Source organism: Talpa occidentalis, unplaced genomic scaffold (genome assembly GCF_014898055.3).
Source record: "Talpa occidentalis isolate TD23 unplaced genomic scaffold, MPIMG_talOcc4v2.1 talOcc4.2, whole genome shotgun sequence".
NCBI lineage: Eukaryota > Metazoa > Chordata > Mammalia > Eulipotyphla > Talpidae > Talpa > Talpa occidentalis.
This window is the reverse complement of record NW_023602073.1, coordinates 131,668,567-131,690,740: the sequence shown is the minus strand read 5'-3', so window position 1 is coordinate 131,690,740 and position 22,174 is coordinate 131,668,567. Positions and strand designations below refer to the sequence as shown.

The 22,174-nt window shown below is 41.1% G+C and overlaps 1 protein-coding gene across 11 annotated transcripts in view; it reads left to right on the top strand.

Annotated features, from left to right (window-relative positions):
• IL20RA (interleukin 20 receptor subunit alpha) overlaps positions 1 to 21,839 on the top strand; it is a 40,083-nt gene extending 18,244 nt beyond the window's left edge. For 5 of the 11 annotated variants that reach the window (XM_037520466.2, XM_037520467.2, XM_037520465.2 and 2 more), the window contains exons 2-7: positions 4,149 to 4,284; positions 12,296 to 12,477; positions 13,504 to 13,679; positions 14,267 to 14,411; positions 19,057 to 19,196; positions 20,653 to 21,839. In XM_037520466.2, coding sequence (XP_037376363.1) covers positions 4,208 to 4,284; positions 12,296 to 12,477; positions 13,504 to 13,679; positions 14,267 to 14,411; positions 19,057 to 19,196; positions 20,653 to 21,453 — 1,521 coding nt within the window. In that variant the 5' untranslated portion in view covers positions 4,149 to 4,207 and the 3' untranslated portion in view covers positions 21,454 to 21,839. The remainder of the gene's footprint in view (positions 1 to 4,148; positions 4,285 to 12,295; positions 12,478 to 13,503; positions 13,680 to 14,266; positions 14,412 to 19,056; positions 19,197 to 20,652) is intronic. The other 6 variants (XM_037520463.2, XM_037520461.2, XM_037520460.2 and 3 more) reach the window with 2 other exon arrangements.
• The last annotated feature ends 335 nt before the right edge of the window (positions 21,840 to 22,174 follow it).

Genomic DNA, 22,174 nt, shown 5'->3' with positions numbered 1-22,174 from the left:
TTAAAAAGAACATTTCTCAAGTTTGTGAAAGGGAGTTCTATTTATAACATTATTAGGAATTGCAGGCATTGTTCCCTTCCTTCAGTCTAATTTGTATTTTTCAAGTGATTAATCTCTCCATTTCTCTCATTTTCAGATTCTTTGTTGTATTCATTATCCATTGCTTTGTAACAAATTATCTCAAAACTCAGCAGCTTAAAACAACCAATGTTATTTCACACAATTTCTAAGGGTCAGGAGCTCCATGGTGCCTTAGCTGGTGGTTCTGACTCACTGTCTTTCAAGAGAGTGTGGTCAAGAGGCAGGCTGGGGCTGCAGGCATCCAAAGGCTTAACTGGGGCTGGAGGACCCACAGTGAGTCTCACCAACATGCCTCTTGACATTTAATGCTTTACCAGCTGTTGCAGTCATCAGTTACTTGTCACATAGACCTCTCCATAGGGCTGCTCATCATAAGACAGCTGGCTTCCTAGGAGTGAATGATCCAAGAGAGAGAACAAGAGAGAAGCCACCATGTTTTTTTATAAGCTAAACCTGGAAATGATGTATCATATTCTGTAGGTTACACAGACCAACCCACAATGTTGGCAAAGACTATACAAGCTCTGACTGCCCCAAAGGTGGGGATTACTGAGCGCCATTAGATGCTGATTACCAAAACTATAGTGCTACCTATGAGTTACCTATAATGCAGGCTTGGTGAGAAGATGTATATATATTGCACAGCATTTATAATAAAATTTTCTTCCTTTTCTAAAAAATAAAACGGCATGATGAGAAAATTATTTAATGTTTTACTCTTGCCATATTATTAATTCCCTTTAACCCATTATTAATAGAGTTTTGTAACATTTTAATTGGCATAGCATTTCTAGAAAATCTTTAAAACAACTATAAACATCAATCATAATGTCAAATCAGTGACATTCTAGAGTATACTTTATTTCAGAAGAGCAAATTCCTTTATTTCCTCATGACAGAAAAAGAAACTGAATTAAGTTAGATTAAAATGAGGAATCCATTTGTCTTATTCTAAGTTATTTTTTAACATGTTTTGGCTATGTTTTAGGAACCTGGAGATTTCTGTCAATTGTTTGCTAATATTAGAAGACAAATAGAAACTAATGTTGTAAAGGATAAGATTACCAATGTAGATAACATTGAGAAAATATGGTTGAACTATAATATCTAAGATAACTTGTGTTTTTTTTTTTTTTTTTTTTTTTTTTTTTTTTTTTTTATAGAGGCATGCTTTATTTATTTGTTTGCTGGTTTGTTTGTTTTGTTTATACATGCACTGGGTACAGTCAGAAGCGCGGGAGGGTGAGAGAATTCACCAGAGCCAGAGCGGGGAGCAGAGCAGGCAGAAGGACCGAAGTACACTGCTGAGGGGAGCAGCGGGCGGCAGGAGAAGTCTGCACGCCATGTGGGACCCTCCTCCGGTGGCCGGGGAGCAGCCGGGGATCGAACCGGCGCCACAGAGGCCGCGGGCAGCTTCGCAACCCAGCGCTCAACCGCTGCGCCACCGGGGAGGCCCGATAACTTGTGTTTTATAACTTCAGACTCTAGTCACCAGAGACCAGAATATTCTAGGTGTTTATCAATTAGTTCTGTAGTCTTTTGGTAAGATTTCCATCCATGATATTATAATGCATTTATTAAATTTTAGTCTTATAAAATGCTAATCATTCTGCACATTAGTATCACCTAAAATGTAGAGCCACATTTTTTTAATTTTTTTAAAAAAGATTTATTTTTTTATGCACACAAGAGCTGAGGCACAGGCCAGAGTTGTGAGCGGGTGAGAGGATCCACCAGAGACAGTGGGGAACAGACCATGCAGACTGACTGAAATACACTGCTGAGGGGAGCAGCGGGCAAGACAAGAGAGGTCTGCTGCACCATTTGGGTTTCTTCCTGGCCAGCAAGGGATCGAACTCGTGCTGCAGAGGCTGTGGATTGCTTCATGATGGGGTGCTTAACCCCTTGAGCCACCAGGGAGGCCCACCACATTTTTCTTAGATCAGGAAAGATCCTTGGAATTTTTTTATGTTTTATGTTTTTCACTTTTAAAGGGTTGGAAAATACCTTACTTTATGCTACAGGCTGCCTCCTTACATGCTTGTATCATCTTTGAAAATCTAATCAGTGGAACCAGTAGAGAGGGCTGGTTGGATTATGGTGGATGATAACTAGACCTTTGGTGGTGCGCAGGGTGTGGTGTATACAATTATGGCAGTGTGAAGCCATACACCTGCAATGTATGCAATGTTGTAGACCAATGTAACCTTATTTTTAAAAAATGATTAAAATTTAGAATCTGGTGGTAGCACAGAGCAATATTAAATCATTAGCAATTATTTACTGTGTGTTTTCTCTAGAAAATACCAATACCAGTTGATATACATGGTTCTGAAATATTAGAAGAATAGAAATGGACATTGTCAAACTTTCCTTTTTAGATCCTCACTACTCCTGCCACACCTGTACTCACCCAGCAATCAGTTAATGTGCTTCTTTTTCTGTATTTAACTTTCTTCTTCAAAATCAAACTTAATATCCTAAATGTTTAAGGTTAAAAGTGGGAGTTGTTATAACTCATGCATACACACAAATGCACATTCAATCTCTTATGCTGTGGTTACTCTGCCACATGGTTAAGAGCTTATTTTGGCTTAGAATCAGCATCATATTATAAAGTTTAATTCTAAAGTAAAGAATTTTTTTTCTTTCTCTTCATTTGGTTTGTGGAATTACACAATATATTATATAGTGCTAATCTTAGCCAAGGATTACCCCAAGCATAGAGTTAATTCCTTTCTCTGGCATTAGTCTCAGCTAATTTACATAAGAATTATTGGACTTCAGCCCAGATTGGACCATCCCTCAGTGATTTAACTAAATGTTTTTCCTGTTTTATTTTCAGTATCAGAATTTGATATTTTCTAAGTTCACTGACTGAAATATGCATATTTATGATAAAATGATTCTTCATAAAATCTGATTATTTGTTACTCAGTATCTTGTGATCTCTCCAACATTTTAAGTTAATTTTGTGATTCTTATATGGCACCGTTGAATTTTTTCCTTTATTTTAATTTGGAGCATCCTTGTTTCTTTTTCACATAAGAAACTATCCTCTACCCCTCTTTGTCTTTTTCTAATTTGTTGACAGTCACTCAATTTATCATTTTTCTACAGAGGATTTAAAAAAAATTAATCCTCTAGGATACAGTTATATGAATATATCAGCATTTAATTAAATAATTTTTTCTTTCACTGGTCCTTTCTAATTGCTGTTTTATTACATACTCTAGTAAAACCAATCTCAGCTATAACCTCCAAAACTCTGCCTTGAGGCATATCTATCTTACATTTTATTTCTCACAATTCTGAGACTGATTAGGGCTCAGCTGAATAGTTCTGCTGTTCTCATTCAGAGTCTTTATGCAGTTTCAGTCTATGGTGATGAGGCTAGAATGTCCACAGTGGCTTCTTTCTGGTTCCTTGGTTGAAAGGTTGAGCTCTACTAAGATATTGGGACAATGTTGTGTAGTCTCTTAACATAGTTTCTCCAACAGAGTAGCCCCACTTTTTACATAGCAGCTCATACTTTCAAAAGAGTAACAGTGGGGGGCCTTCCTGGTGGTGCAAGGGGTTAAGACGTAACCTATGAAGCTGTCTGCAACCTTTGCAGTATGAGTTCAATCCCCAGCCAGGGAGCTGCCCACATAGTGCAGCAGACCTATTCTGTCTCGCCTGCTGCTCTCCTCAACAGTGTATTTCAGTAGATCTGCCTGTTCTGCTTCCCCCTCTGTCTCTGGTGAATCCTCTCACCCCCCCATACCTCTGGCCTGTACCCCAGTTATTGTGTGCATAAATAAATAAATACTAAAAAGAAAAAAAAGAGTAACAGTGGAAGCTCCCAGACCTTCTTAAGGCTTGGTCCTGGGGTCACTTCTGCTTCATTCTGTTGGAAGAAGGGGGCTAGTTTGGGAGGAGTACAAAAGCAGGAGTGCTGGAAGGTGAGAGTCACTGGAGACCATATCTGGAGTCTAGCAGTCCCAGGGTTATGTTTTCCTTTTTTTTTTATTTTTTGTTTTCCTTTTTCTCAACTAAGATCTTGCTTCCTCTCTACTCTTTTTCAGTTCCCTGTGTCTCTGGTGGTTTGCCTGAACCTACAAATATTACCTTCTTATCCATAAACATGAAGAACATCCTACAATGGAGTCCCCCACAGGGCCTGCAAGGAGCTGAAGTTATTTATACCGTGCAGTACTTCATGTAAGTTGGTTCCTTTCCTGTTGGCTAATTTACAAACACAAACCTCAGACTCCTGTTAATTATGAAAGTTGAACCATCTAGTGTATAAAATATGTGTTTGAAGAAAAGTTTTAGATATTTCATGTCAACTTTTTCTTATCTTTCGTTAAATTAGATTTTTTTAAAAAGATTTATTTATTTATTTATTTATTTATTTATTTATTTATTTATTTATTTATTTATTTATTTATTTATACAAGCACTGGGTACAGTCAGAAGCACGGGAGGGTGAGAGAATTCACCAGAACCAGAGCGGGGAGCAGAGCAGGCAGAGGGACCGAAGTACACTGCTGAGGGGAGCAGCGGGCGGCAGGAGAGGTCTGCGCGCCATGTGGGACCCTCCTCTGGTGGCCGGGGAGCAGCCGGGGATCGAACTGGCGCTGCAGAGGCTGTGGGCAGCTTCACAACCCAGCGCTCAACTGCTGTGCCACTGGGGAGGCCCACGTTAAATTAGATTTTAAAAGTTTTTTCATGTAGATGGCAGCAGTTAAGTGTTTCAGCAAGAGGGAATTATTTAAATAGAGAAAAGAAGTTGGTAAAAATGTTCTTCTATAACCGAGTAAACGAGGAACCCATCCTGTGCAACTAGCTGTCCTTATGAAAGATATAGTCTCATTGAAAGTAAGAAAGAATACAGAACAGATAGTGCTTGTCTTCAAAGAATGACAAAAACAGCCACAAGTTTTAAGTATATGTGACAAATACTGTGGAACCTGAAAGAAAGCAATGCAGAAATTGAAAGCAAACTTACACCGTCTCAAAATCCAACAGTAGATAATAATTTCACAAGAATAAAAATGTCACAGAACTAAGAGACTTACCTAACGAAGCAAAGGATGTGGAATTCTAGAACTTCTGCTTCCAGAAATTGAGGAAATGTGTCCAGGGAGCCCTGGGTTGGTGCCAAACAATGTGAGAGAGGAGGAAGTATGAAAGAAGTCAGACTCAAGTGACAAATCCATGGAAGAGGTCCAGTGGCAGCCCAGGAAGGAGCCTGGAGTGAACCAGATATGGGGAAAGAGGGATGACAGTAGTCGAAGGCAGCTCCCGATGGTCATGAACTGATGGGTGTGCTGTGAACCACGTTAGCCTCCTGCAGTCCAAAACCTGAGTGCTTCGTCTCCCTGGAGGGAAGTAATAAGATTAGGTGAGTGGGTAAGGGTGACATATTCTCTCTCCTATAACCAATTGTCTAATATTCACCAAACAGCTGGTGCCATTCAAAGAGTAATAGTCCCAAAGAAACCAGTGGAGCACATATCCATAATTATTGCACGAGAGAGGGGTGGTGTGGGGTGGAGTATAAATTAAAAGCTCCTGAAAAGATTTTCTGTGAATACAGGAGAAAAAAATTCAGACAAATAATTGTCCATAGCTGAAGTCTATAAACAACATGTTTCTAATGGTAAAACCCAACAGTAAGTCAAAGATGAGATACTAAAATAATAGGAAGATCATTTTTTAAAGGAAGTGGGTAAAGTTTTGGGAAAAGATGGAAAATGAAAGTGTTATATTGAAATGAACACCTGCTATAACTAACTAATTGATAGTAATAGTCGAATAGATACTAAGGACTAGAATTGCATACAATAAATGAATGCATGAATAAATACATTTCCTATGTCTAGGAAAATTCAGTAAACATTATAACAACACATATTCTGGTAGTTTAAGAAAACTGAATGATTTTTGGCTATTATAGCAAACTAAGAACTCAAGTGGGGCAGTGGGGGTTGGAGGGCGATTTCTAGTTGTCAGTCATAAGAAGAAGACAGTGGGAAAAACAGGTATGACCAGAAAATCTTACCAAGTTCAAGATGTATTTTCAAGTAGTTGGAAATTTGGGTTTCTAATCACCTGAGACCCTCTTGGAAGGAAAAAAACACTGATTCAAAATAACCAATTGGGGCCTCCCCAGTGGCGCAGTGGTTGAGTGCTGGGTTGCGAAGCTGCCTGCTGCCTCTGCAGCGCCGGTTCGATCCCTGGTCACCGGGCAAGGGTCCCACATGGCGCGCAGACCTCTCCTGCCGCCCGCTGCTCCCCTCAGCAGTGTATTTCGTCAGTCTGCCTGTTCTGCTCCCTGCTCTGGCTCTGGTGAATTCTCTCACCCTCCCGTGTCTCTGACTGTACCCAGTGCTTGTATAAATAAATAAATAAATCTTTTTTTAAAAAATAACCAATTGACAGAATGATAAAAATGAACCTAAATAAAGAACTTAGTAATGACAAAGTTATGTCCAAAAGACTGGCCACATGCATTGAAACCATCTAAATGTAGAATTAAGCATGAACAGTTATGGGAAATAGAACTATAGAACTATATTATACATGTTTCAACCTACATAGCAATATGATAATTCAGAAGGTAGAGAAAACAATGTACTAATTTTTGTAGCAAGAAGTCATTAAATTAGATCTAAAATGAAAATGGTGGAGGACTTCCAGTGCTTCTGTGGAGGGTGGGCTGAGGTGCCTTCACCCTAGGAGTCGGGACGGCGGGGGGGACCTATACTGTGAAAAAGCTAGCAAGAATGTAAAATAATGGCACTTCAATAACAATTTTAAAAATAGCCAACATGAAAGGTACTAAACATCACTAGTAGGAAAATGCAAACCAAAAAAAAAATCATTTTAATAATTAAACTCAATATTTTAAATTTAAACAATCTTTTTAGGAACTAATAACTCATATGCTGATGTAACATTTGAACATCAAAAATGCCTTTAATTTCATTTTAATTTCTTTTTCCTGTTAAATTTCAAATCAAGGTAAATTTACTACTTTTATTAAAAGCACATCGATGGTGGGCCTCCCCGGTGGCGCAGCGGTTGAGTGCTGAGCTGCAAAGCTGCCCGCAGCCTCTGCAGCTCCAGTTCGATCCCCGGCCACCAGGCGAGGGTCCCACACGGTGCGCAGACCTCTCCTGCCGCCCGCTGCTCCCCTCAGCAATGTACTTAGACGCTCTGCCTGTTCTCTTCTTCACTCTGGCTCTGGTGAATTCTCTCACCCTCCCGCGCTTCTGACAGTACCCAGTGCTTGTATAAATAAATAAATAAATAAATAAATAAATAAATAAATAAATAAATAAGCACATAGATGGTATAATCTAGTCTTTGCCTATACTTTCAACTATCTAACAGCCTTCCTTTTATACATAAATAGAAGATGCTCAGAATCATATCTACCAAATGTTTCAGGGTATTGGGCTTCAAGGTGATGTATTTCTTTCTTGGTTATGCTTTTCTGATTGTTTGAGGTTTTTTTAAGTTACCATATTGTAGGGTAAGGAAAAATGTCAGGCTTTTCTGCCCTTTCGTCATCAGGATAGATGATGGATGCTGTGTGTGGCTTGTAGCTGAGACTACAGCCAGAGAAGGCCAGGAAGCCTCACGGCTCCTGGTGTGTTACAGTAGATGCCGTGAGTGGTTCCCCTCCCTCATATGAGCAGTGCCTTTGGCAGGAGATTTGGTGGCTCATCTGCTGGTACCAATAATTGTCTTTTGCCACTAGGTTGGTGCCCTGCCTGCACTTTTTGGTGTTCTGTTGTATTTTGTTGTTATATTGTAATGTATTTGCTTTTGTGGGCCATGGCTGCATTGTTTATGTTTGCTAAGAAAATTGTACATATGTAGATTGTATGGCAGAAAACCCTGAGGGGGTGGACTGTAGGGTAAGGAAAAATGTCAGGCTTTTCTGCCCTCCCACCATCAGGATAGATGATGGGTCCTTGGGGTCCTGAATGCATGCCTGATGGCGGGCACCTGGAGTAGGGTATGGGCATAGGTAGATGAGATCCACCAGGGCTAAGACTGTGCTTTTAAGGGTGGCATCACGGGGACGCCAGCAGAAACCGAGAAAGAAGCAGGAGAAGCCAAAAGAGAAGCTGAGAGAGAAGCTAGAGAAGCAGAAGCCGAGAGAAGGCCGGAGAGCCCAGATAGAGTGAAGACTTGCTGGGGGCTGGGAGGCCTGCCAGCCTCCCGGCCCCCCAGCACCCCTGCCTGCTGTGTACCTGGTAACCCCAATAGAAGACCTGCAAAAAACCACTGAGGACTCTGACTCCTCCTTTACCCTGTCTGCATGGTATCAGAAAACCTGCACTGGTCCATTCCTGCCCTTACACATATTTACCAAAAAAAAAAAAAAAAAAAAACAGTAATTTTTGTCTTTTAAAAAAAAAAAACTTTGACTACTAAAAGCACTGAAAATTTCAACTGCTATTCACAATGAGTTCATTTCTTTGGAGTCTCATTCTCATTTCTGAGGAGTTTCTCAGATGCTGTTGTTCTAGAAAAGACAGCGCTGTGCAGAGAAGTGGCTTGGGAGTGAGTATGCCCTTGCTTCCTTTTCCATTAGGTGGAGCAAAGAGCTTGCTTGTGTGTTTATGTGATTCAGAAAAGAAGAAAAATAGGTGGAATATCACTGCTCTGTGAAAGCAGATTCTCCAGATTGTACAACTTTTTTTAGAGGATATTTAAAAAGAAACTTGCTATGTTGGAGTTCTAACCTGCCTGCGCATGTGCACAATGGACAGGAAGACAGGGCTCCGGACTCAGCTCCAATGTCAGGCAGTCCTTCATTCCCATCCTGGCTTTGAACTCAGCCAGGTAACCTGGGGAGGTCACACAGGATACTGTTATATTTTTGATTGCAGTTTGTTTCCCAAAAAAACAAAGATGAAATTTTAACAGAAGTTAAATTACATCTGACAAAGTACTTAATGCAGAAAATAGAGTGTAGCACAAAAACCAAGCACTTTGGCATTGGGAAAAGTGGTTCAAATCCCAGATGTATCTTTTGTTAGTCGTATCAACTTGAATGGCTTTCTTAACCTCTTCTAATCAGCCTCAGTACTCTCATCTGTAAAAAGGGTTAAAAATAATGGCCCCTACCCCCTAGAATTACTCTATAGGTGAGCTTACTATATTAAGTGAGATTAAGTGTGCAGACACTAAGTGCTGGCCCCGCACATAACAAGCACTTAATAAAGGTTTCCTGTCACAACCAGAGAACAATCAAAGACCACTAGTGACTTTTTGCCTTGCATAAACCTAATTGCAAAGTATGGAATGATTCATGTTTTTCAGTTTGTGAGATTTACAAAGCATGTTGTCCAAAATCCAGTAAAGAGCATTTTCTTTTCATCACTATCTGTCATGGGAAGCTCTTCTCCCGTTGGCCGAGAATGTTTGAGGAAGGAGGATCATATCAGTGATGGCAATATTTTTCAAACCACAAGTCAAGACCTGCAGATTTGCGAGACGTAAATAGCATTCATTTTAAAGGAAAGGCTTGGAATGGTGTGCAATGGATTGGAATTGAAAATACCGATGTTTGTTTTAGTCACATATACGTACATAGATTTAAATATGTGCGTGTTTTTGTGAGCTGGGTCAAAATGTAAAATGTATTTCTTTCTGTAGCTCATAGATTAAAAAACAAGTTGGAAAAGAATGTAGGCTATGGTGGTGACATGGAGTGTAGGGTAAGGAAAAATGTCAGGCTTTTCTGCCCTCCCGCCATAAGGATAGAGGATGGATCCTTGCGGTCCTGAATGCATGCCTGATGGCGGACACCTGGAATAGGGTGTGGGCATAGGTAGATGGGATTCACCTGGGCTAAGACTGGGCTTTTAAGGGCAGCGTCACAGGGATGCCAGAAGAAGCCTAGAAGAGTAGAAGCCGAAGAGAAGCTGAGAGAGAAGCAAAGAAGCAGAAGCAGAGAACGCCAGAGAGCCCAGAGAGAGTGCGGATTTGCTCGGGGCTGGGAGGCCTGCCAGCCTCCTGGCCCCCCAGCACCCCTGCCTGCCATATGCCTGGTGAACCCCAATAAAAGACCTGCAAAACCCCTGAGGGCTCCAGAACTCCTCCTTTACCCTGTCTGCATGGGATCAGAAAACCTGCACTGTGGCCTTCCTGCCCTTACATGGAGAAACTGATCCACAAGATCTCACTATATTTTACTGTCAGATTTACAAAGCATGTTGTCAGGTATGTGTAGGGTAAGGGAAAATGTCAGGCTTTTCTGCCCTCCCGCCATCAGGATAGAGGATGGATTCTTGCGGTCCTGAATGCAGCCTGATGGCGGGCACCTGGAGTAGGGTGTGGGCATAGGTAGATGGGATTCACCTGGGCTGAGACTGGGCTTTTAAGGGCGGCGACACAGGGATGCCAGCAGCAGCAGAAGCCAGAGAGACGCCAAGAAGCCGAGAAGCAGCAGAACAAATGGAAGAGCAGAGAAGCAGAGAGAAGGCCAGAGAGCCCAGATTGAGTGAAGACTTGCTGGGGGCTGAGAGGCTGCCACCTCCAGCCCCCCAGCACCCTTGCCTGCTGTACCGGGTAAATCCCAATAAAAGACCTTCAAAAAACCACTGAGGACTCTGGCTCCTCCTTTACCCCGTCTGCTGGATTAGAAAACCTGCACTGTGTCTTCCTGACCCTACATATGCTATTTAGGAAATGAGAGACATTTACTCTCAGAAATCGGTTACCATATTCTGAAAAGGAAGATAACCTTAAACTTGGGCTACACTTGATGCAGCTTCCATTTCCTCCCCAATATGTGTTCATTCTTTCCCTGAATTGGGTAATATCTGTTTCCCTTTCTCCCTCTTTAGTTGCTATTTCTAAGTGTACTTTGTGTACAGTCTTTAATTCTTGATACTCCTGAAATGTTATCCTAGACTTGGCGTTGTCTTCATGAGTAATTTCATTCACTCCTATGCCTTCAATAAGCAATTTGATGCCATTGATTTCAAAATCATAACCTCCCACGCACACTTTTCTCTTGACTGAGTCCCAGTGCCTACTGGGCATCTGCTTTAAATATTTTCACATACCTCAAGCATGTCAAAATGTTATCTTTCCTTCTGCCACCTACCTCCATTTCCCAAGCACAGTCTTTTTCAGCTGTTCCTTATCTTGGCAAATGTTACCACTGCTCCAGCCATCTGTCTGAGACAGCCCCTTGCATCTTTATTTCCCTCATCTCCTAATGCACTCAATCCCCAGGTCCTATCTACAGGACTATCTATATTTCTTCGTTTTGCTCTGTCCTTCATTCCACTGCCACAAGCTACCTGCATCTTCCACTTGGACCACCACAATATCCTCTTAACCACTTCCCAGGCTGCCTTCCCTCACCCATTTCATTCTCCAGGCGCCCACCACTTAGCTTTCTAAAACCACAACATGCCTGCTTAAGCCCTCAGTAGCCACCTCCCCCACCCCTGTGCATCCTGGTCTCTTTCACTGTCTATTCACGTGCCGCTTAGCCCACTCACCCACTCTGTGCCTCAGTCTTTCCCATATGAAAAGTGCTGAAAATATTTCTCCCTCCTATTTTCTATGGGTGTTGTGTTTTTAGTAAGTCTATGGGTGTTGTGTTTTTTAGTAAAAGAAAGGAAAAATTGATATGAACAACCTACTCAATAGCATCATCACTGTAATTATTGAAAATGCAGATTTTGTTATGTACTCCAACGTAGCAAATTTTCCCCAGAACCCTTGACAACCAGTAGATATTGAAATTTTTTTGATAATGTCAAGGTTATTTTTCTTGCAAGAAAATAAAAAGACAATTTTTTAAAAAGAGCAATGCATCAAACTGACCTGAGTATGCCTGGTAAGTTAAAAATTTACACAGATAACTACTAGACAAATTGATCACACACAATGCATAAAATTTTTCCTGTAGTCCAAGAATAATGATAAAATACATGCTTTCAAAATGTACTATCCACATTATAATTTACAGAAAAGAAAGGTGATTACAAAAACTCTGACTCATATTCCTGACAACTAATGAAAAAAATTGCCAGCAGCAAAAGTAGATTCTCTTTTATCTCAATGACAGGCACTTTTGTTGTTCTGAAGAGAAGGTCTTAAGTTACATTCAGTTTTATATAATGACTGGGTTTTTCCTATTATATGGCATAGAGCACACCTCATTATTAATTCACAGTTTCTTTCTTAGCAGATATGGGCAAAAGAAATGGATGAATAAATCTGAATGTAGAAACATTAATGAGACCTACTGTGATCTCTCTGCTGAAACTTCTGACTATGAGCACCAATATTATGCCAGAGTTAAAGCCATTTGGGGAACAAATTGTTCCAAATGGGCAGAAACAGCACGATTCTATCCTTTTTTACAAAGTAAGTAATACTATTGTCTGTCAAACATGTATTAATATCAAATCCATGAGACCTCGTGGTGTAACCGCCTCAGCCTCATAAACAGAGAACCCATTGCTCCCTCAGCCCATCTGTTCTCTCTCCATCAGCTGGTGGAGTGCCAACCCAAGGTACTTCACCCAGTTGGATCTTAAGAAGGAAAGTTTTGGCCAAGTGATCTCTAAGATCTCTCTGAGACCCCAAAATGGCTCTAAGTGCTACTAGTATCAATTTTTTATTTTGTTTTATTATTTAGTGCAAGCTTTATAAATTGAGAAACAGCTGACAGATTTTTTTTTAAAGTGGTTTGGCTTTATAAATCATTGATACATGGCCACAAGATTCATTAAAGACTGCTCTGATCACCAGCCTAAATTTCTTCTTGTTAGGAACTTGGCAGAATAATGTTGTAATTTCTAGGTTTAACTCAGAATGAAGGTAATATTTTCCTAGTTTTTGCTTTTTAAACGTTTCCATTCCCTGGCCTGTGACTGACTCAGCCATAGAGGACCCACACAGAACTGCCATAATGAAATTTACAAGGCAGGGAAGATCCTAGAACTGGAGACTTCCCCATGGTATTCTACATCAGGCTATGCTACTGTTTGCTAAACACTTTGTTCCAAATCGTGACAACTACATCTCCGAAGGTGCTTTAGTGCTCCATGCCCGATTTTTACCACTTAACAAATCATAGCAACGTTATTTACTATAACTTTTCCAATCGCAGGAGTGCTGTATTTTTATGTATTTACCATCATCAAGTACTGTTTATCTGTGTGACTAAGTAAATGCAGCCCTCAAAGTTGCTATTTTAACATTGCATCAGAATAAGTGAAATAAATGATTCAAGATTTGGCATGATTTGGACGCCTTAGCACGTTTTGAGGCTTTGTCTATAACATGGTAGCTTTGAGAGCCTTGATCCCACTAGAATTATATTGTATTTGTATCTAAGGTGATTTTCCACTTCTGAACATATTAACTTTCTCTTGCTTCTACTTTAAGCACAAATTGGCCCGCCAGAAGTGGCTTTGACTACTGATGAGAAATCCATCTCTATTGTCCTGAAGGCTCCAGAGAAATGGAAGAAAAATCCAGAAGAAAGTTCTATATCCATGCAACAAATATATTCTAATCTGAAGTACAATGTGTCTGTGTATAACACTAAATCTAATAGAACGGTAAGACAGAAATGGAACGCGGCACAGAATCTGTGTCACTTTTTGCAGCTACTCTGAGTAGCTTCTCTGATGTTTATTCTCTGCATGAAATGCAGGAACATGTGACATTCAAAAGAGACACCATATACAATGCAGCTGCAGCTGACTGACATGTGGACATTTACAAAACTCCCTTCAGATCTCCTTTACAGAAACCCTGTGTTAATGGGGGTGGGATGTGACTGTTAAAGCATAGAGAACTTGTTCACCTCACTTTGATGGGGAGTTTTTATTTGAATAACATGGGTCAGTCACTCTCCAAGAAAGAGAGAAATAAATGTTAGCAAGAACACAAAACAGCACTGAATCAAAAAAATCTGTCCTTATTATCGAATAATGATTGCTACTATTGAATTGTTTCTGGATTGTTGCAGTTCCTAACTATGATCTGCCCCTGGAAGAAAAGGGTATTTTAATGCTGTTGCTAAAAAGAGCGTGTGTAGTGATAGTAGCGATGTAAGGTTATCTCAGTCTCGTCTTCCCTCTGGAGAATGTTTGCCCTCTGGAGAATGTTTGGCTCTAACTCTGCTTGCAATTCCCCACCCTAGTGGTCCCAGTGTGTAACCAACCACACGCTGGTTCTCAGCTGGCTGGAGCCGGACACCCTGTACTGCATCCATGTGGAGTCCTACATCCCAGGGCCTCCTCGCCTTGCTCAGCCTTCCGAGAGGCAGTGCGTCAATACTTTGAAAGGTAAGTTTGAAAAAATATTTCTGCTGCTCTAAGGAAGGAAATCAGGTAAAATCTGAAGGAAGTAAGGCAGTGCAAACAAGTGTTGGCAAATTGGTATCTAAACAGAAACAGGCAGAAATTGCCATCACCGGAAATGTACTGTACAGTCTAGGACTCTGCCTTTGAACTTGGCCAACACTAGGAGTATTTTCACCGCCTCAGGGAATTCTCAGCACCACAGTCCTAGTGTTCCTGCCAATAAGCCACCCCAGATCACACAGCTTCCTGCCTTGAAAAAAAATCACAATTAGGAAGATTTACACACATCTTTTTCTTTTTTCACTTCATAGTCTCTCTAGCCCATAGAAGTTCTGCAATCTGCAAGGACATCCATTTTATGTCACACAAACAGTGTATTATCCTTATAACACTTTAAGACAGACTCTTGTGCTCCCCCAAATACAAATTACAGGCTCTGCAACTTGTGTTCAGATGTGGTCACTGCTGCGGAGGGCCTGGGATGGGTCAGTAATTATTCTCTTCGCTCCTACAGGTGCTTCTTTCTCGTTTTGTCTCCTCACATTTTCTGAACTTGGCTACCAGGAAACAGTGGCTTCCTGTTAGAAGGCGCAGAGTTGGGAGAGTGACGTTTGTTTAATTGTTCTTCCCCCAGAGTAGGAGGATGTAGAACTTAAAACTTGAAAAATGAAAACAAACCCTCCAGTTCACCTCCACTGGATAACTCTACAGCCATGTTTTTCTGTTTCTTTCTTCCAAATCTGCTGGCCTAGGACAAATGTCACCACCTTTCCCCCAAGCCTACTTCTGTCACCAACTCTGGGACAGGAAGAACGACACGTCCCCTGCCTTCCTTTCCCTCTCGCCTTCCACATTGCACCTGTGCCTACTTTAGGCTGCAACTCAGCCTACTAAGGAATAAAAAGGAATTTTTGTGAGCACTTATCAAAAATGACAAACTTTATTTTTGTTTTGTTTTTGCTTTTTTTCAGAACATAGCTCCTTTTGTTAGGGGGAAAAGGCAGTCCCAAAGCAAATTCCATACAGGCTTTGTGGACTCCACCCCCACCCCAGGTCAAAGCCAAAGACACTGGGAACTCCAAATCCCATCACCACCAAAGGGAAGGTGGCTGGGACCTGAGGGTGGGGTTAAGCAGCCAGGTGGATACAAAAGGCAGACACGTGGGCTTTGGGGGCTCTCTCCATTTTGGGGCCCTCGGCCAGCTTGCGGCGTCCGTCTAGCTCTGAGAGTGACTTTGGGGTTTCCAGGTCGTCGGATCGGGTAGGACGCATTAAAGACTTTATTTCCCTATTTTCTCCCTGAGTTGTACATTTTCCTTATTTTTTTTTCTCTTGTAAATAAACCTTTTATTAACCCTTTTGCGTGTGTCTGTAGTAGAGTATTCATAAGTCCCTTTAAAGCGCGCGGGTGAGGACCCACAGCCAGGAACCCGTTTAATATCGGGGTTGCTCTATAACAGCTTGGCGCCCAACGTGGTGGAATAAAAATTTAAAGGGGGGATTGCAACAGGGTGGTCCCCAGGAAAGGGGGAGGTTCCCTGCCCCACCCAAGGGAGGGTGGAGCTGAGCAGGAAGAGGAGAAGCTGGAGAAGAGACTGAGGAAGGAAGCAGGATGGAGCCAGGAGACCTGGAGGAGGCACATGGAGCCTAGAGACACGTGAAGAAACTGCGCTTGTCTTTTGGTCGTGGACTAGGTGACACAGATGTGGGTGAGACCCGTGGGGAGGTGACAATGGCAGCTTTTATCTTGATGTTGATTTTGCTCTTTTCCTTCTGGGCTTGTCCAGTTGTTTGTGACCCTTTTCTGTGGGTCCCCACTGGAAGATGCTTTAGACTTGTGGCAGGCTTTGGGGCCTTGTTCTGGGCCAATCCCATTTGGATGGACTTTTACCCACGAGGGGACGGGTAACTTTGGGTGCTTCATTTAGAAACTAGATTCTTTGCCTCACCTGTATTGTTTCCTAGTTTTTATTAAAGATCCTTCCCATTAAAGTGTCCTATGTTTTGTGTTGATGCGGCGGATGGCAGAACCCATTTAGAATAGGCAGGTTTGCAGGGTTTGGGCTGCCCCTCTCCCTGTCCTATAACACTTTTATTTCTGTACGTAAAAATATAACTTGGATCCCCAAGCCAGGAGTAACAAGAAAATATAAAATAAATTCCTTTTTGCTTCATTTGATTATCTCTGTAAAGTGAGTGCAAATTCCACATGAAAAGGCAGCTCTGCCATACATGTCCAGTCCTTACTTCCATAGTACATCATATAATACCAATTGTAATTTGACTTTATATAAATTGATCATAATGCCTGGCAAAATAATAGTTTGTTTTTTTAAGATACAGACATACAAAACCAGACTTACAAAACCAGATCCAGACATACAAAACCAGATCCAGGACTAACACAAAAAGCTGTATTTTTGAATCTTTACCCTTACCATACCTTTTCCTTTAAAATAAAGGATTCTCTACCATCTGCCAAATAAAGTTAAAATGCCAAGCAAGCAAAAGGCACAACAAAGCAGATTGAAGAGATCATTTCTGTATTTGGAAAAGACCTCTGTTTACTAACAGCCTGATCGGTGGCCAAATGGCAAGAATGAATTTCCAGTGGAAATCATTTAAGCAATTGGCAGAGCTGAAGCAGCTAAAGTAGATATTACATTAAATACCTCCCAGGAATCCCTTAGAGCCAAATATCTCACTAGGCTGAGAAAGGTAACAGAATAGCAAGACTCCATTTCTGGTTCTGGCCCTTTCTGTGACATCCCAGCTGATAGATCGCCAGTGGTACCTTTCCACAGCATGGACATCAAGGCCAACTTTTTAAAAAAATCACTCTCACCTCTTTTGGGACTATTCTTTTTTTTTTTTTCAATTTTAATTTTAATTTTGAGGGTTACATTTTTGTTCTTCCATATGTACACTCACAACCTATCAAACTACCTGTGCCAGTGCCCCACCTGCCTCCCTCCCTGGGACTATTCTTTGGAAAGCCCCATCGTTCTCCAGTCCCTAAAATACAGATTCGCTTTATCAGGTTTTTTGTGGAAAACCCATGCTAGTCTATACTAAATGCTGTCTGTCATTGTTGTCACAGCCCTTTTTAATTAGGGCAAGCTCAGTCCAGCGACCAAGGATTTTATTAAGAGGATTGGACTGAGTTGCAGCCTAAAGTAGGCACAGGTGATGCTGTACCACCAGCACTGTGGTGTCATCATCTTTCTATGTGGAACTTGATGGCAATTTGCTCTTCAGGAATTGCTACAAGCAGAAGAAGCTGCCGGAGTGGGACTTTCCCAGGGGGATATTGTTGATCACCCTCTCTGTCCATGACACTTCTTGCTAGAGAGTGAAACTAGATGACTTTACTGCTTTCTCTGAGGCATAAGCATCAAAGTTCGCATGGCTTACAATGTTCCCATGGCACTCTGGCTGGATAATAGCATGTAGGAGTGTACTAGAACTTCGTGTGACTTGTGAATTAGCTTCTTTTCTGTATACTCTTGTAGTAGGGGTCTCCAGGGAAGCGGAACACATATGGATAGAAATATATAGATATGGTTATGGATATAGACAGAGAGATTGATTTTAAGAGTTGCCTCATGTGATTGTGGAGGTTGGTAAGTCAAAAATCTCCAGGGTGGACCTATAGGCTGAGGCCCAGAGAAGAGTTGATGTTGAAGCTCTTGGCTGAAGACAATCTTTTGGCGAATTCTTTCTTCCTTAAGGATATCAGTCTTTTTCTATTAAAGCCTTCAACTGATTGGATGAGGCCCATGCACTTTACTCAAGTTTCTTAATTGAAAGGCTAATCTAATATTTTAAATGCCTTTACAGAAACATCTAGAATAATCTTTGAACAAATATTGGAATACTATGGCCTCACCAAATTGATATAAGCATTTAAACTATCACAAATTCCAAGGACCCCTATAGAAGCTTAACAAATATACATTACTTACCGTGAGCCCTGTTTGTCAACTTCATAGTTTAATCAGGGGACCAAGGCTGCTTTTTAAAAAACTATTCACCAGATCACTCCATTATTTATGGAATTTTTACTCATCATGAACCTACAGCATAGCAGGACCTGCAAAGGCATTACTGCCATTCTTAGCACACACAAGTTCAGCCACCTCCCTACATACTTCACCAACATCCAGACCTTCCCAGAAAGTCAGGCAAACTGGGGTGGCGATGGATCTGTTATTCACATAGAAGGTGACTGACACCATACCCTCCTGTCCTTTACTGAGTATAGGGGAAAGGTTGGGTCAAATGAGTATCCTGGGAAAGTGGGGCAGTTTAATTGATTGTCAGCAGATTGTTGTTTGGGAAATGCTGTGAGATGCCCAAATATTAGACACATAACCTTTAGAAATAAAACCAGCTTGAATTTCATAGCCAGATGTTTTTTATGAATATCAACTGGTTGGATTATTAATGCATTCTTACTGAAAAGTCCATATGATACCTTAAGACCATCTATTGCCAAAGATAGGGAGCGTTCAACTTCTTGATTTATGAGAGTTCCTAAATGTAAGTGATCTGCCCAAAACCTGTTGACATTTCCAGGTTTGCAGACACACTAAATCTAACCACTCCTTTATCTATTTTTTAACAGATCAAACTTCAACATTAAAGATTAAAATCATCTTCTGGTATATTTTGCCCACATCTATTACTGTGTTCGTTTTTTGTGTGATGGGCTACTCCATGTACAGATACATCCATGTTGGCAAAGAAAAACACCCAGCAAATTTGGTGAGTGAGTGCCAAGTGTGGCAGGAATCCTTATTATAACAGCATATCTCCAGGAGGATGTCAAAGGAGGTTCTAGAAAAGATACTATTCTTCTTATGGGCAGAATAAGTTTAAAGTTAAAGAGTTGATGAATTAAAAAGTACTTTCTAGACTAGATTAGTTCCCTAATGTAACCAAAGAGAAAATTCCTTAGCTTTGACAAAGATTTTATATTTAATGATCAGATTAGAGTAGGTCTTGGATAAACAGATAAATTAAGTCATGACCCCAGCCCTTCAAGTTTAGTTGGAAAGTGGAATTTCAAAATGATATCTGAAAGCTAAGATGAATGAGGACACTGAGACCCTACAGTGGTCATAAGAAGCTCTTGCCTGGCTCATTTAAGAAAGATAAGTAAGAGTTACTGCAGGCAGAGAAACAGCAGGGGCAAAGGTAGGTAAATGTCTGGGTGACCATGTAATATTGCTAAGCCATCAGGTTTCTGATGAGGTGCGTGAAAGATGTTACCAGAATGGGTAGTGGAGCCAGGTAACAAGATAATTGGAGTATTATTCTGAAGAGCTTTGGCTTTATTTTGCTGGCAAAGATAAATCTCTGTAGGCTTTTGATTTGGGGCTGTATGGTTAATATATTTTAAACCCAACTAGTTAGTGGGTCTGGAACAACTGTGGGAGATTTAAGACTAGAAATAAGAAAAGCAGCTAGGAGACAGTTGTCCGGGGAAAAGAAAGTGAGAGTCTGAAAGAGAAGTTTGGGATATACGCTGAAGACAAAGACATGAAATGGAAACGTACTAAGAGAAAATGGCCAGAACTTATACATTCACTCAAAGGGATGTGAGACTAAGCCCTCTGCTTCTTCCCCATCCACTGAAAGCTTTCCAGGGGCTAAGCACATTTTAGTAAAAAAAAATATTTCTCTGGGAATTATTAAATATATGTTCATATGACATAATGTTTGTGTACAGTCCTGTTGGCTCCGTTTTAGGGGCTTTTTTGTTCGTTTGTTTTCTATTATCCTATCTGTACTTACATTTCAGAGTGAGCTTTTTAATAACATAAGAGACCTTTCACGGGAGGAAAATTCACAGACAATTGATCACACATGATTGCACTCCTCATCACATTATAGAAATTGTGATTTCACAGAACTAAAAACCAACTTGAAAAATTCAATAATCCCCCACATCCCTTCAGCCAGTTCGACAACGGGAGTCAGCCTTGACTCCTGGACTGATTGTCACTTACCCAATGAACCACTCTTACTTCTACAGGTATTTCGTGGGTCTTGGGTCTCCCCTCCACATGTATATCCCAAACCCAGCTTTGACTTCCATGAATTAGTAAGAGTAGGTCTTTAATAAAACTACCCAGTTGAATAAATTGCATTTAACAAGCTGCTTATTACCATCTCTCTAATGTGAAAAGGTAAAAACCATTCTCTTCTCTCTTTATAGATTTTGATTTATGGAAATGAATTTGACAAAAGATTCTTTGTGCCTGCTGAAAAAATTGTGATTAACTTTATCACCCTCAGTATTTTGGAGGATTCTAAAACTCCTCATAAAGAGACAAGTATAATGGACAACAGTGATGATGGATGGAACTTGAGCAACGCTGAACCCGGGGGGCATCAGGAGCCCCATGTGGAGGAGATGGAAGTGAAGCACTTAGGGTATGCTTCACACTTGGTGGACATTTTTGGTGACTCTGAGGAAAACACCAACAGTGTTTCCCTAACCCAGCAAGAGTCACTCAGCAGAGCAATAGCCACAGACAGAACTGCCATTGAATATGAATATGATATTAGAACTATTGACCTTTGTATGGGGTTGAAAGATCAAGAGCTCAGTTTGCTGGAGGAAATGTCTGGACAAGGAAAATTATTTGAGCAACAGGCAGCTTTGGTGGACTGGGGCCCACAGACACTACTGTGCTCATACACCCCTCAACTCAGAGATTTAGACCACCATCTGTCACAGGAGTGCATGGACACCACAGAGAGCACCCAAGAAGAGCCACTGACCACACTGGTTGATTGGGACCCTCAGACTGGCAGGCTGTGTATACCTTCCTTACCTAACCTTGAACACGATGCAGAGGGATGTGAGGGTCCTGGATACTCGGGGCTCAAAGAGGAGGGCCTTTTGTCTACATTCTATGAGGAGCAGGCTAAGGACCAGCCACCGGATGAAAATGCAACCTATCTCATGCAATTTATGGAGGAATGGGGGCTATCAGTACAAATGGAAGTCTAAAGCCCAAACTTCCCATGCCAGCCCCTGCTATGACAAGGTCTGTGAGTGCAAAATTATGAATGAGAATGATAAAAGACCTGGAATAGAAGATGTTCACTCAGGTTTTTTCAGTGTCAGTGGGAATTACTCATTCTTGCCTCTATTCCGATTGCACTTGCTTATGCTGCCTTGTATGGATGATTGGTTCACGTGTGTGGGCCTCAGCAATGCTGACAGGCACCTGGAGTATGGGGCTGACTCACTGCTTTGTACCCACTAAGCTTGCAATAAATTTTGACTGGGATGCAGAATTTGTCCAGGCGGAAGTACTGTTTATGGCCTCTTGTTTATTATTTTCTAACTAGCACATTTCTAGAAATATATTCTGTGCACTTACCATATTCATCTTATAAATACTACTTTTTTAGAATTTGGTTGTCAAAAGGATGAGACACTTACAGTATATAAATTGCTCTCAGTCCGTCATGAGTTGGTCACACTGTTTAATCACAATAATTCATGTTCAGAGTAAATCCATCAGACAGAGGCCTTCATGATATAACAGGCACTCGGCTACTTTCAGTGGCCATGTTGATACTTTATGAGTATCATACTCCTCCTGTATGTGGTCGGAAAGCTTTTTGCTTTGTTTTTTTTTCTGACATAAAAAAGACTACCAAAAATATATGGGTTGAGGAAACATCTGTCCATCTAGCCCCAACCCACAGCCCATTTGGCTTTG